The sequence below is a fragment of the Haliotis rubra genome, unplaced genomic scaffold (genome assembly GCF_003918875.1).
Source record: "Haliotis rubra isolate DU_JTF1 unplaced genomic scaffold, ASM391887v1 Scf212, whole genome shotgun sequence".
In the NCBI taxonomy this organism is placed as follows: domain Eukaryota; kingdom Metazoa; phylum Mollusca; class Gastropoda; order Lepetellida; family Haliotidae; genus Haliotis; species Haliotis rubra.
In genome coordinates, this window is record NW_025766137.1 from 1,241,471 (window position 1) to 1,256,300 (window position 14,830).

The 14,830-nt window shown below is 39.7% G+C and overlaps 1 protein-coding gene across 5 annotated transcripts in view; it reads left to right on the plus strand.

The window, feature by feature from the left end:
* LOC124276737 (stearoyl-CoA desaturase 5-like) overlaps positions 1 to 14,368 on the plus strand; it is a 30,560-nt gene extending 16,192 nt beyond the window's left edge. For 3 of the 5 annotated variants that reach the window (XM_046712380.1, XM_046712379.1, XM_046712381.1), the window contains exons 2-5: positions 6,931 to 7,171; positions 8,611 to 8,741; positions 12,015 to 12,220; positions 12,441 to 14,368. In XM_046712380.1, the coding sequence (XP_046568336.1) occupies positions 6,952 to 7,171; positions 8,611 to 8,741; positions 12,015 to 12,220; positions 12,441 to 12,864 (981 nt within the window). In that variant the 5' untranslated portion in view covers positions 6,931 to 6,951 and the 3' untranslated portion in view covers positions 12,865 to 14,368. Of the gene's footprint in view, positions 1 to 3,078; positions 3,298 to 6,242; positions 6,265 to 6,930; positions 7,172 to 8,610; positions 8,742 to 12,014; positions 12,221 to 12,440 lie in introns of those variants that run through there. The other 2 variants (XM_046712377.1, XM_046712378.1) reach the window with 2 other exon arrangements.
* The last annotated feature ends 462 nt before the right edge of the window (positions 14,369 to 14,830 follow it).

Sequence of the window (14,830 nt, forward strand, 5' to 3'; positions counted from 1 at the left end):
ATTGAAGCAGAACATTTTTGTTATAAAATGTCAAAAGCAACTGTCCACACAACTGTGTCACAAGAGCAATAACATTTTTCATTTGAATGCAGGGAAAATGACAGGTTGGTCAGGTTAATGGGAATACAACTAAGGTATTTTGCCTAGTTGAATTGTGATTCAATAAATAGTATTTTTCTGAATATTTCCAAAAGGCAATTAAGACAGTAAACAAGCTAAAACTGATGTAGATATTTTACCAATCTGGTTGACCATGCTGAGAGAGGCATAAGTACATTCAGAAGTCCATCCTAGACAGCTCCAATCATATTATAATCCTTTTTACTCTCATGTGACACTTATCAGTGTCATGGTTTGACAAACCTCCTATAGGAGTGGCATTGACTGCACTTACTATAGTACTGTCGGAAATAGAAAAAAACTGTATTTTCTCATTTATCTCTATAATTTATGTAGTTGATATGTGAAAGTGTGAAATATCTGTTAAACTAAGTTCGGCCTAACTACAGTCTCAGTGGTAGGGAGATAGGAAACGGAGAAAAAGGACTTTACTGAGGAGAAATTAGTGCAGAAATGAGCAATGCGGTTTTTTTCTAAGTCCAAAAAGACTTATTTGGAACAGACCATGGCTTTATGCAAATTAGTGTGCGACGATATTGTATTACAAAGGACACTTTTTAAATGCCCAATTTGAAATTAGACGTAGATTCATTATAAACGATAGTTTTTATGTCGAAACTATTAAGGATGTAGCTACCATGCAGTCTCACTGTCACTATAAAAGATAGGTGGGGTCGCCTCAAAAGCAAAACCTGGGGTCGGGCCTGGGGATAGAGATATCAGCTAAGATAAGATAATCATTTAGGGCAATTATACTGGGAGGTACACGGCACGTCATAACAATTTACAAATAATATCCAGTCCTGTCGATCTTTGGGTGGTCATTAAGGCTGTAACGATTCACTCGCATATTCGCTGAATCGAACCGTAGCCCTTCATGAATTCAATTCGTTATTCGTGGTCACCAGAACCGAATATTAACGAATATTTACGATTTTGTTAAGGGAGCATGTTTTACTTGAACCCTTATGTCCTTTCCAAAGTGAGATATGCAAGAATGGAACATGTACTAGCATTGCAGTAGTGCAAGTCATGTAAGTTTGCCAAGACTGCACATGGTACTGTCGACTATAACTATTACATACCAAATTTGAGTGTCGTGAGATCACTGGTTATTGCTATGACAAATCAAAACTGTCAACATGGACGTTCCATAAAGTGCATCAATCACTTAACTACAATATTATATTTGTGAATAATCACTCGTATTTGTTACCCAAAATTCATGATACGTATCATATTCACCACAGAGTGTATTCGTTGCAGCCCTAGTGGTCATGCCACCTATATACTACCATGCGTTTCTATGGTTTTCGGGTATCATACTCTCTTACATATCTCAACATAAACTTTATGAAAGAAAGACACGTAGGATGTTAATCAGTAGATGAGACAGTCAACACACATGAAAAAGCACAAAATATCTTTGAGATGACCCCTTGTGTGCCTGTAGGCAGCACATGCATTTCATGCCAGGTGAGTCGACGGTCCGTCGTCATACCTGGCTGAGTGACCTTATTGCCATCTATAGTCTGATCTATTGTTTTCAGCAGCTATTCATATTTTTTCTAAGTTTTGCCCGATTTTACGAGTAAACATGCTTTTCTGGATATCGTATTATGCATCACACTGAACGCCCAGTTAGGCCGAAGTGGGTTATTTCGACATATGCTATTTGCAATTGTGTAAATTTTAGGGATACAGAGTAAAAGCATAAAAACAGTTTTTTTCTATTTCCGACAGTACTTTAGTAATGCAAGCGTGCTGATCCCAGAGCTCCAGATAAGCCTTTGACCAATCAGTGAAGGTTAACAAACTATGACTGGTATTCTATCTGCGTTGCACATCTTAATTGCGCTTAGAATTATTCAAGAATATTTGGAGATGGAAAAGTTTGTTTCTATTGGCTTGAATTGATACGATGCCAACATAATTTTGATGTATTTGGTAAATATGCATTCTTATTTTGAAATAGCGTAAACGTAAGTATTTAGTGTTTATTCATACGCTGGCATTTATTTTTCTTGCATATTTCACCTTTCTATAGCGTATTATACGCAGATACGCAGCTTATCTGGAGCTCTGGATCCATTTCAATTCTTCATTGATGCATTCATGAGTGGAGCAACACATCTGGTTTCTGTATTTTAAACCCGACTGAGAATGTGTGTTTTGGATGTGTTGTACATGTTGTTATTTCTGATCGCCATGTCGTGTACACCCAAACTAGTTCATGTTTGTGTTCTATCCAGGGTCTGCTCTGTTGTTAAGATTGAAAGTTACAAATCAATTGGTAAAAGAAAACTTACTGATATTCCAACCTTCAATTCATGTTTCAATCTTTTTAAATTGAGAAGTCAGTTTGTTCAGGGTTTATCTGATTCAATCTCCAATGGGAGGTCGGGCAGATCCCTTCTTTCAGAAAGGTATTGTACATACCGGTAAGTAAGATCAGGTTTCAACAATGTATAATGAGATTCACATTATTTTAGATATGAGGAATTAGAAAGTCGTAATAGATAAACTTGACTTCCGATATGTGATAGTCCAGGTTATGATTGTACATTGCACGGTGATCTTTTCCCATTAAAACATGGCTGTAAAAGTGTTTGAGATATGGTGAACTGAAGTTAAGTAGCAGTTTTGTAAGATATATAATTAGTTTTTTGTGCGATGGTTTACGATTTAGCCAGAATGTAATAGTAGGAAATCTGTTATGTGAACTTGGTGAACAACATAACTGTGTGCTGGTTATAAATGTATTATTAATCATGTCAAGTAAATTCATGTCAGCACAGGTTTGTAATGCCGCACAAGTATTTCAGCAATGCATTGAAATACTCTTTGTGAAATATCTTTGAAGAGCGTCTGTGCATAAGGCCTTCTTGAAATTGGGACAGCGAGACATGACTCAGCCCACAGCCTGTAGGCCTATAGTGGATCTTCAGGGTAGTGTTTAGTCGGGTGTACCCAATGTGTCGTCGTCGTTACTGCTGGATGTTGTCATGTGAATGTATTGCATTTGCAGTGTCTGTGTGGACATAAACTTGATATACCTGCTGGTTGGCTGATGGCCATGTTATGGACAGTAGTTTTCATGTAATGAGATCTCATCAGCAGACTATGATCAAGTTGTTAACACCCAGAATGTGTGTGGGTAATTGCCATCCTGTTGCTGTGAGTATATTCAGTATTCGTCACAATAGATTGGGCTGAGTCAGCATGTTAGAGCCTCAGTGAAACAAAGGTTGTGGTTGGTTAACAGATGGAGATATTACATGAAGAGAAACCATTCATCCCAAAGCCAGTTATTACTATGTTATTATTTCATGAAGAGAAACAGACAACACTTATTACAGCTTGACTCCTGAGAGTTTCTAGGACTTCAGTCCTGCCCCACAACGAAGCAATTGTGATACATGTGGTTTCACCTTAGGCAAGTGAGTTTGTTCAAATTGCCTCTGTTCACCCAGCAGAAAATGGGTACCCGGTTGGATAAAGTCATGTGACTATAACCTTCTAGTGCCTAACGGGCAGCTTGGGTTATCCGGGGTAATAATAATCAGATTCTGATTAAGCGCCGTGAGCAATCACTTGGTGTTTGGAAACGTGCGCTATAGATGACTTATTATTATTATTATTATTATTATTACAATGTTATTTTTGCATTATTCTTATTTGAGCTTCAGTGCTCCAGATAATGACTTACCCTCAGGAGTACATACTCCTCAAATGAGCTGAAGAAGAGTACAGAGGTAGAATTCAGTGTTTGTCGAAGTACAGTATCGATATGTCTCAAAATAAAGGACATTCTTCATGGTCGGCCATCACAAACATGGGTGTTTATACCTTTGACTGTTTTACTGAAGTTAAATCTGGAAACTTAAGTTAGATTAGTCTTTATGTGACAGTCGCAGAGTCTACTCTTTACACTCGAAGACAAATCATATAGCAGGAATTTGAGAGGACGGCCTGTCAGCTGTTAATTAACAACTTCAGCTTTTCATAAAAGAAAATCAACTTTGTTTTATTTGTTATTTTATTTTAATCTCAGAAAGGGATTTCAGTATCAGCAAGCACATATCACTGACTGTCGAACAGTAACATTGTAAGGCCCTCTATTTAATGGTACAGTTTCTATGCACATAGATATCATGGTTTTTTTAGTGTCGGTTAAGACTAAGAACCAGACATTTAACTCTGGTGATATTTGTAGGTCATTGAACTGACAATGCCTAGTAGTGTTGGGAATTGGTTAAAACCTCATAATTGATGATTGCTTCATTACAACCGATCAATCATCGAAAATAAGTGGTTACCGTCATTTATGATTTGTTTGTTCGTTTTTTGTTAATGAAAAAAAAACATAATGAAAAAACATGTAGTTCTTTGGGGGTTTTTATGTGGCAAATTTCACATCTTGAAAGGATTACCACTTAACTAGTATGTTAGGAACATAAAATTCCTTGAGTCTTTAAGATAAATTCAATCATGACTTGGAACAAGCTTGTAGTGGTTATGAAATGTAACTTACAAAACAAACCTTGTGAAAAATATTGTTAATGCAAAAAGTGTTCCAGAATTGTTTGTGTTCGATTATGAGAAAACATGATCGATTGCTTGGTCGTTTAGTCACTGCGACCAATCTTCGATTATTTCAATTAATCGGACCACCACTAATGCCTAGTCACCATTACCTTACACAACTTTACTATATGTTCTGCCCTTTGACTTTTGCCTTGCTATTTAAGTACTGTGTCAACGCGTGGATATGCGTCAACTGGGGAATTAGCTCATAATTAAGATGAAGTGTGCGTTGATGAAGACGAAGGCATAGTTGAGTTCACACGTCTTTAGTACATGACAAACAAATACACAAGACATGAGCGAGGTGAGCGGAGTACCTGCTCAACCCCAGGGCGTTTCCTACGAGCGGCATTATCCTGCTCGTGGTCGTCCCAACAGACAGTCGGAATACCGGGCTCGTACTCCTTCTCTGTCTAGATGTGAGCATACCTAGTATATGTATACAGTTTTTGACAACAATGGACAGGCGACGACTCATCAATGGACAGACAGAAAAACAATAGCACTTCCTTGACCAGTTGATGTGATGGCAGACACGGCCAAGGGGGATTACCAATGAAGGTTATAAATGTCTTATACGATAATTAATGGGCTGACAAGTCAATTTACAATGCGGTAGTGATAAGGATGTACAGTAGTGATTAAAAATACAGCTTAGCGTCATATATATATTACAATAAAGTCTCACATGTCTTGAGTACATAGTTTTGGACTTTTTAAATATTTGGACGATGGCTGTCCTGAATTAGTCCCTATAACAACTGTCTTGAACCTTTGTTCCTCCGTGTGACTTCAAGTTTTTCTACGATGCTGTCTACAAATTCACTGATAGTATAACTGACCACGTATTTTGCTGAATATCTTGGAAATATGTTTACCAAAAAGCTTCTGAAGTGGTTTGACTTTGTAGCCACTCCAAGTCAAGCCATTTTCTGCTGATCTGGAACTGCTTAACAACGAAGATTCTCCTGTTACATAGTAGATCCATCAGGGGGGCGGTGGGGTAGCCTAATGGTTAAAGCGTTGTCTCGTCACGCCGAAGACCCGGTTCGAATCCCCACATGGGTACAATGTGTGAAGCCCATTTCTGGTATCCCCTGCCGTGATGTTGCTGGAATATTGCTAAAAGCGGCGTAAAACCAAACTCAGTCCGTCAGTCAGATCCATAAGGCATTGCAAGGGGTCTACCAAGTTTATGATGTTTACATAACTGTGAAGTGTCAGGGAAAGTACTCTCCAAATCTAACAGTGGCATACAGGCACTTATACTCCCCAAAATGTTATGCTAGTAGCTTGAAATCTAATCTTAGCTGCATATTTTTAAGCTGTAAACATGCTGACACGCCCCTTATCTGGAACACTGGCTCTATTAATATTGATGAAATTCAGCAGCTAGTTGTTGCCTGTTCTTCTATTGGCAGATCACAAGCTTACAAGGTGAAACTGATATGTTCAGAATATCAGTAGATATTGAGTCTGGGTGAGGTGATAGCAGGTTTCATTCTGTGATCACATTCAGATGGACCTTGTATACAAGGATAATGGATATACTTTATGGTAAATTAACAAATTAAAGTGGGATGGTGGAAATAAGAATTAAGATAAGTTTGCATGGTTGAATTTATTTGGTGTAATGTGTGGATTGGTGGGATATAATATGTATGCTGTTTCAAATTCTTTACAGCCGTCAATCTGTAAGGCTTTCTTTGTCATTGGGAAAGAAAAAGCCTTTGTTGTATGTATAATGCATTTGAATAGTAACTACATTTATTTAGAAAGTTAAACACTTCTATAGATATTTTAACTATGTGGTTTTGCTTATGGAGTCTATGAAAGATATAGGGAGTGAAATTAATCCTAATTCTATTTTGTGATCATATATTTTTCTACTCCTGAAACTGGACTATTGGATTAAAGCCCTCTGATTGATGATGAAATTAAAGTACACATGCCCACCCAAACTCATGCTTTTGCTATTCAGGAGTTTGTCTATTCCCTGTTTTGCAATTTATGGGCAACTCCCTGTTTTGCAATTTATGGGCAACATGTTTGGTTAGGGCTTAGGTTCGGAGTATAACAAACAATTCGTTCCATTATTGTTTTGTCACTGTGCTTGGCATCTGCGTATATTGTGTGACTTTGTTCCTGATTCCAACATGCATATTGCTCATACCATCAATCATTGTCTATTTCATCTCAAGTCACTCATGTCTTCTGTTCTAGCCGCATCAGGAAAACGTCAGTATGGCTCCCAAGAATGTAATTATGGAAACGACTCCATCAGAGGACATGCTAACAGGATCCTCTGAAGTGGAGCCAGTCATCACAGCAGAAACACATGCTCAGAAACGCCCCCCTATGAAGATAGTATGGAGGAATGTAGTGTTGTTTGCCCTGCTGCACCTGGCTGCCGTGTACTCGCTGCTCCTCGTCCCCCAGGCTCACTCGTACACCTTGCTGTGGTGTAAGTACATGCAGCATCAGTACATGTTATTTCATGTACATTTCATAATTAGTTCATAATTTTGTTTCACAAAAGGTGTGTGATGTTAATCAGATGTATATCATGATACATCAAGTTTCTGTCTGATTCAATTATTCTCATGCAGGGTTTTACGTTTTCCATACAAAACTACGATTCCAGAGGACGCCAGAGTTTGCAAGTCCAGTAAAGTAATCAAATAGTGTAGTGTGCTGTACTTAAGATGTAATGATTATATTTATATCCCAGGGGTGGAAATAACCCATTGCCCGACTCCCGAGTCCAGTGTTTTTTTCTATTGGGCAAGCAAATTTGTATATCACAATGTACCGGTGTCCAGTTGACTTTCCAATATTAATTATGTTTATTTAAAAATCAACAAGAAAACGGCCAGTATAGTGGAAAAATTATCAGGGCAAGTGATTTTACATGTGCCACTGTACCAGAGTACACTAGCAATTTTAAAGTTATTTCCACCCCTGTATCCATTCTATACATTTGTGCATGTTGGATACAGATTCCTGCTTTGTATAAAATCCTCACATAGCTGAAACAGTGTTCTACAGACAGAGAGCTGGGGTCCATTGCCAAGGGCAGTGTGTGAAATTTACGCTGGTCCTCTGGTCCCTGGCTAGTAAAAATTCATCAGGACCACTAAATGATAACTTTGCAGTGGTCCTGGTGGCAGTAAAGTAAATCTATGAATGTTATTTTGGACCAGTGAAGTACAGACAGGACCACTAATTATTGTCCACTAACTGGTCCTGTCGTCTAGTGAGAAATTTTGAAAGGTTTCTTTCCTGCATGAGTGTGTACAAAAGTTGCGTCAGTCTACACTTGAGTTCAGTGAATGTAAAATGTTTTGCAACAGTGTACTTGCCTGGTTTCCATCCTTGCCATGACAGGATCATTGCACATACAGATAGTCCAGTAGAATGTGTTACCACATCAATATCTGTTTCGAAAATGTGTTACTTGCATTTGGCCGCCGTCATCTGTCAAAATTGTTTTTAAAAAGAAAGAATAGGCAAACATAGTTTAAGTGGATAAAAGTTTTCATTCAACTCACAAGGACTGAACTGTTATTGCAGTGATTGAGATGTAGTTCTATTTTCATACGATACCCTGTTTGTCTGTTGGTTATTAAGTCTCTTCATAATCTGATCGAACAGGTTGTCTGCTGTGGTTGTCATCTTTGTGAAGCCATTTGAAATAAGAACAGTGGTCTCATTGGACATTGGATTCATTACATTAGACAACTCACGTTTTTCATTTGGCAACACCATGATTGAGTCAAGTAAAGTAGGCTTGAAATATCAAGGGTAGAAGCTAGTCTTTACCTAATGAAGATGCTTAATGATACATAGGCTTGAAGTTAGACGAGATTAGCAGTTCTGATAAAATGATCATATCTGCTGCAGGTGCATTCATGTATCTATTTGCGGCTCTGGGCATCACAGCAGGGGCACATCGCCTGTGGGCACACCGTTCCTACAAGGCAAAAATGCCACTACGTATCCTGCTTGCAATCATGGATTCTGCTGCCTTTCAAGTAAGCATCTTATTGGAGATATAATAGTATGATTGTTGAAAGTAGTTCTTATCAGTAAGATTCTGGCAAGTAATAACATTCATTGTGACATTACTGTAATGGGAGATGACAGATGTGTACACCCCATGGCCATCACAACATTCTCCCTCACAACAGGTTCATCATACCATCCTCACTCATCACATAGAACAATCATACCATTCTCTCCATTACATCCTCCTCCCCACAACATAGAACCATCACATCATCCTCCCCACAACATAGAACCATCACATCATCCTCCCCCACAACATAGAACCATCACATCATCCTTCCCCACAACATAGAACCATCACATCATCCTCCTCCACAACATAGAACCATTCTCACTCACAACAGGTTCATCATACCATCCTCCTTCACCACATAGAACCATCATACCATTCTCTCCATCACATCATCCTCCCCCACAGCATAGAACCATCACATCCTCCTCCCCCATCACATAGGACCATCACATCCTCCTCCCCCACCACATAGAACATCACATCCTCCTCCCCCACCACATAGAACCATCACATCCTCCTCCCCATCCTCCTCCCCACCACATAGAACCATCACATCCTCCTCCCCCACCACATAGAACCATCACATCCTCCTCCCCCACCACATAGAACCATCACATCCTCCTCCCCCACCACATAGAACCATCACATCCTCCTCCCCCACAACATAGAACCATCACATCCTCCTCCCCCACAACATAGAACCATCACATCCTCCTCCCCCACAACATAGAACCATCACATCCTCCTCCTCCACAACATAGAACCATTCTCCCTCACAACAGGTTCATCATACCATCCTCCCTCACCACATAGAACCATCACATCCTCCTCCTCCTCCACAACATAGAACCATTCTCACTCACAACAGGTTCATACTGTAATGGGAGATGACATAGATGTGTACACCCCATGGCCATCACAACATTCTCCCTCACAACAGGTTCATCACATCCTCCTCCCTCACCACATAGAACCATCATACCATTCTCTCCATCACATCCTCCTCCCTCACCACATAGAACCATCATACCATTCTCTCCATCACATCCTCCTCCCTCACCACATAGAACCATCATACCATTCTCTCCATCACATCATCCTCCCTCACCACATAGAACCATCATACCATTCTCTCCATCACATCATCCTCCCCACCACATAGAACCATCACATCATCCTTCTCCACAACATAGAACCATTCTCACTCACAACAGGTTCATCACACCATCCTCCCTCACCACATAGAACCATCATACCATTCTTTCCATCACATCCTCCTCCCTCACCACATTGAACCATCACATCCTCCTCCCCCATCACATCATCCTCCCCCACCACATAGAACCATCACATCCTCCTCCCCCACCACATAGGACCATCATGTCATTCTTCAACTCCACATGGGGCGGTGGGGTAGCCAGTGATTAAAGCGTTGGCTCGTCACGCCGAAGACCCGGGTTCGAACCCCCACATGGGTACAATGTGTGAAGCCCATTTCTGGTGTCCCCTGCCGTGATGTTGCTGGAAAATTGCTAAAAGCGGCGTAAATCCAAACTCCACATACTGCCTCTGTGGTGTAGTGGTTAGAGCGTCCACCTGGAGAGAGGAAGGTCGCAGGTTTGATTCCCTGACGCATCAAGCCAAAAGACGTGAAAATATGGTACTTTTGGTCCCTGAAAGGCTCTCGGCATTAATGGGTACAACGACTGGTCGGCTCGGAGTCAGTATAATATCTCTGAGTGAGGTATTCATGCTTAACAGCATCATGGTATCAGTGAGCTAGCAGTATAAAACCAGCTTAAGCCTGGGCTAAAGTACTGTCGGAAATAGAAAAAAAACTGTATTTTCTCATTTATCTCTACAATTTATGTAGTTGATATGTGCAAGTGTGAAATAACTAAGTTCGGCCTAACTACAGTCTCAGTGGTAGAGACATAAGAAACAAAGAAAAGGGACTTTACTGAGGAGAGATTAGTATAGAAATGAACCATGCATGTTTTTTCTAAGTCCAAAACAATTTATTTGGAACAGACCATGACTTTATGCAAAGTAGTGTGCGACGATATTGTATTACAAAGGACACTTTTTATATGCCCAATTTGAAATTAGACGTAGCTTCATTATAAACGCGAGCCGAGGTAAAAATAATAACTTCCATGCTGAAACTATTAAGGATGTAGCTACCATGGATTCTCTCTGTCACTACGAAAAGAAACAGATAGGAGGGTTCATCTCAAAAGCAAAACGGGTGTTGCAGACGATCTTTGGGGTCAGGCTGGGGGATAGAGATATCAGCTAAGATGAGATAATCCATCAGGGCAATTATACTGGGGAAGAAAACAGCATAACAATTTACAAATAATATCCGTCAACCTTTGCGATCGGGTGGTCATACCACCTATATATATTGAGACATTTAATACGATGCGTTTCTATGGTTATCAGGTATCATACTCTTTTACATATCTCAACATAAACTATATGAAAGAAAGACACGTAACATGTTAATCAATTGATGAGACATAGTCAACACACATGAAAAAGCACAAAATATCTTTGAGATGACCCCTTGTGCCTGTAGGCAGCACGTGCATTTCATGCCAGGTGAGTCGAAGGTCCGTCGTCATACCTGGCTGAGCAACCTAATTACCATCTATAGTCTGATCTATTGTTTTCAGCAGCTATTCATATTTTTTCTAAGTTTTGCCCGATTTTACGAGTAAACATGCTTTTATGGATATTTTATTACGCATCCCACTGAATGCCAAGTTAGGCCGAAGTGGGTTATTTCGATATATGCTATTTGCAGTTGTGTACATTTTAGGGATACAGAGTAACAGCCTAAAAACAGCTTTTTTCTATTTCCGACAGTACTTTAGTACAAGCAGCCACACATACACATGCATGCACGTCGTCATATGAGCGAAATAATCGTAAGTGCGACATTAAACCCCATTCCACCTCACCTTCCCCTCCACATAGAACAATGACTTCATTCTTCCCTCCATGTAGAACCATCACATCATTACATCCGCTTGTCATGCTGAAGACCTGGGTTTGATTCCCCACATGGGTACAATGTGTGAAGCCCATTTCTGGTGTCCCGCGCCGTGACATTGCTGGAATATTGCTAAAAGCGGTGTAAAACCATACTCACTCACTCCACCTTTATGTATTACATTTACTTCACAAAAAGCAAATGAATATGGTTTGATTTCTTTTGCAGAACTCTGTATTTGAGTGGAGTCGTGACCACCGATGTCATCACAAGTACTCCGAGACTGATGCCGACCCTCATAATGCTAAGCGAGGGTTCTTTTTTTCCCACATGGGATGGTTGATGGTGAAAAAACACCCAGATGTCATAGCCAAGGGAAAACAGCTGGAGATGGCGGACCTTAAAGCTGATCCTGTTGTCAGAGTCCAGGAAAAGTAACTGTTTTCAAATCACTACTTACACTACAAACAATTTATCATTAGTGTTAACATCAGCAATAAAACCAACTCACTGAACATTTTCTCCTCTCCAATGCACACACCTATGAGCATCCAGATATTATGACCAATGAAAATATGCGTCCTTTGTGAAATATTATGTATCATCCTTGTCTATCCTAAGTCAATATTAATTTGCATTTGTTTCCATTTTCAGATTTTATGTTCCATCTGTGCTGCTATTCTGTTTCATTGTGCCAAGTGTGGTACCTTGGTATTTCTGGGGGGAGGGCCTGTTTGTCTCCTTCTACCTTGCTGCCATCTTGCGTTACTGCCTGGGACTGAATGCCACATGGTTGGTGAACAGTGCTGCACACATGTGGGGCATGAGGCCATATGACAAGCGCATCAATCCAGCAGAAAACATGATGGTGGCCCTGAGTGCTGTAGGGGAGGGCTTCCACAACTACCACCATACCTTTCCTCAGGACTATGCAACCAGTGAGTTTGGCTGGAAAATCAACTTAACTACTTTCTTTATTGACACCATGGCATATCTGGGACTAGCTTATGACCGCCGCAAGATTCCTGATGATGTTATCCGAGCAAGGAAACTGAGGACTGGGGAGGGTAGTCCTTGACGGAAGAATGTGGACAAAGATTGCTGGGCTTTGTAGGAGTGAACACAAGCAGCAGCAATGGTAGAAAGTCTCTTGTATTATGTGAAAAAAAAGTGCACTATTATTTCACCTTTCCTGACAGAACTATTGCCAATACAGTGACTGAATAAAATGTCATTGAGACATTGGCTTGCTGTATGCTGGAAAGTCACTTTGCCAGAAACAATCAAACATGCCAAATTTATAATTATCACATGTATTATTACATGTAATCAAATCATTGAGCATTTAATCTAAATAAGGATGAAAGTCGAAATATACTTCAACTTCACGTTGAGAACTTGCTTTCCATGTCAGGTCCGTTTTGGAAGAGTCACAATGTCACTAGTATGAATATGATGACTGTCACGATGATAACCAAGTTATTTTGTTTTGATTGTATCTAAAGCAGTTTGCCACTAGTTCAACAGAAATGGTAGATTGTAAGTGGAACCTCTTTGCAGTACTCATGGTTTGAGGTCCATTGTATATATGGTTGGTACATTTGAGAAAAGACAGTTACTAGTCTGACTGGGCATGAACTCAACTTACCAAAATTGAAGACAATTTGTTCAAAAAGAAATTATTTCATGAGATGAACTGTTTGAAGGAAGATATTGCCAGCAAGGTCAAACTATCAGGCTTGGATCTGGCTATGTATGTAGCCCTGATTGAGCTTGCTTTTCTTGAATGATTGTTATTTTCCCTCATTATATCATGAGGTCAATCATGTTTAGCAGACAGTTCCAGCAGACAGGAATCCACCTGGGCTGCTTCGGAGAAAATGAATGAGATGTTCCTCCAAGTGTATCGCTGTCATGAACACTCTGTATGTTGAATATACCTCGGACCCAGGAACAGGATAGTTCTGGTCCATAAACAGTATCACCAAGAGTCACAAAGTGACTTAGTCAAGGGTATGCCTGTGAGTGGTTAGCATGTTTGATTGAAGTCTAATATGGAGACCTATTTGAAATGACACATTGCTGTACTGTTGTTAAATGTTATCAATGAGTATTAGTCCAAGAACAAAAGCCAGAATTCTCAACCACTGGCAAATTATTTCAAAATGTCCTGCATCCGCTTCTGTGCATATACAGATATTCTAAATCTAAATATGTGAAAGCTGGAGTTTGTGAGTTCTGGTGTTGTAGATGCCCTTCAGATTGTGTACATTAGTTTTGTTTTGGACAGCTGTCCATGTTTGTATTGTTCCAGTTGCTACCTGCTATGTGGTTCTCATCACCTCAGCATGCTTATGCATTAACACCTGGGTGTTTGTCAACTTCCAGCAATCATGTGGTCTTGGTTTGCTGATGTAATAGGAACCATGTAACATCGTAGTTTGTTGTTTGAGTTATTTGTATCTTTGATAGATTTGCCTTTTTTTTATTTATTTCATTGTCATACTTTTGTTTATTAAATGATTTCATTGAGTTTCAGAAACAATCCTGGATATAACAAAATAAAGTGATCAAAAGTAAAACTTTTGTTATTTTCATTTCTGGGTTGAAAGTCATCAACTGAGTAAACATAATCCAGCACAGGTACTGCATTTTTGTAAAACAGGGTGGGTTTTTGTTAGATAAAAACACTTCATAAAAGTGTTTGAAAACATGGCCAAATGATTTAGTTAGTTGTTTAACTGGTGATGTGTAGTTGGCTGCAGGGTTGGTATGTACCTGTGTATGTAGGAGGAAAGTCAGCTTGGATGTAGTGTCTCATCTCCCTTCTCAGAAATCCTGGACTGTTCGGTCTCTTCAGTTTGGTTCAAGGAACACAATTCAGAGAATACAGCCATTTGACTGAAGTGCACACTACCTCCTTATACACCTGGTAATCTTTCCATCCAAAAGTTCATTTACAAACTATTTACTGAAATATATGGAGGGCTAGCTTGTATGACCCTGCCATTCTGAATCTGTAACTATGTTTTGGGGATTGTTGT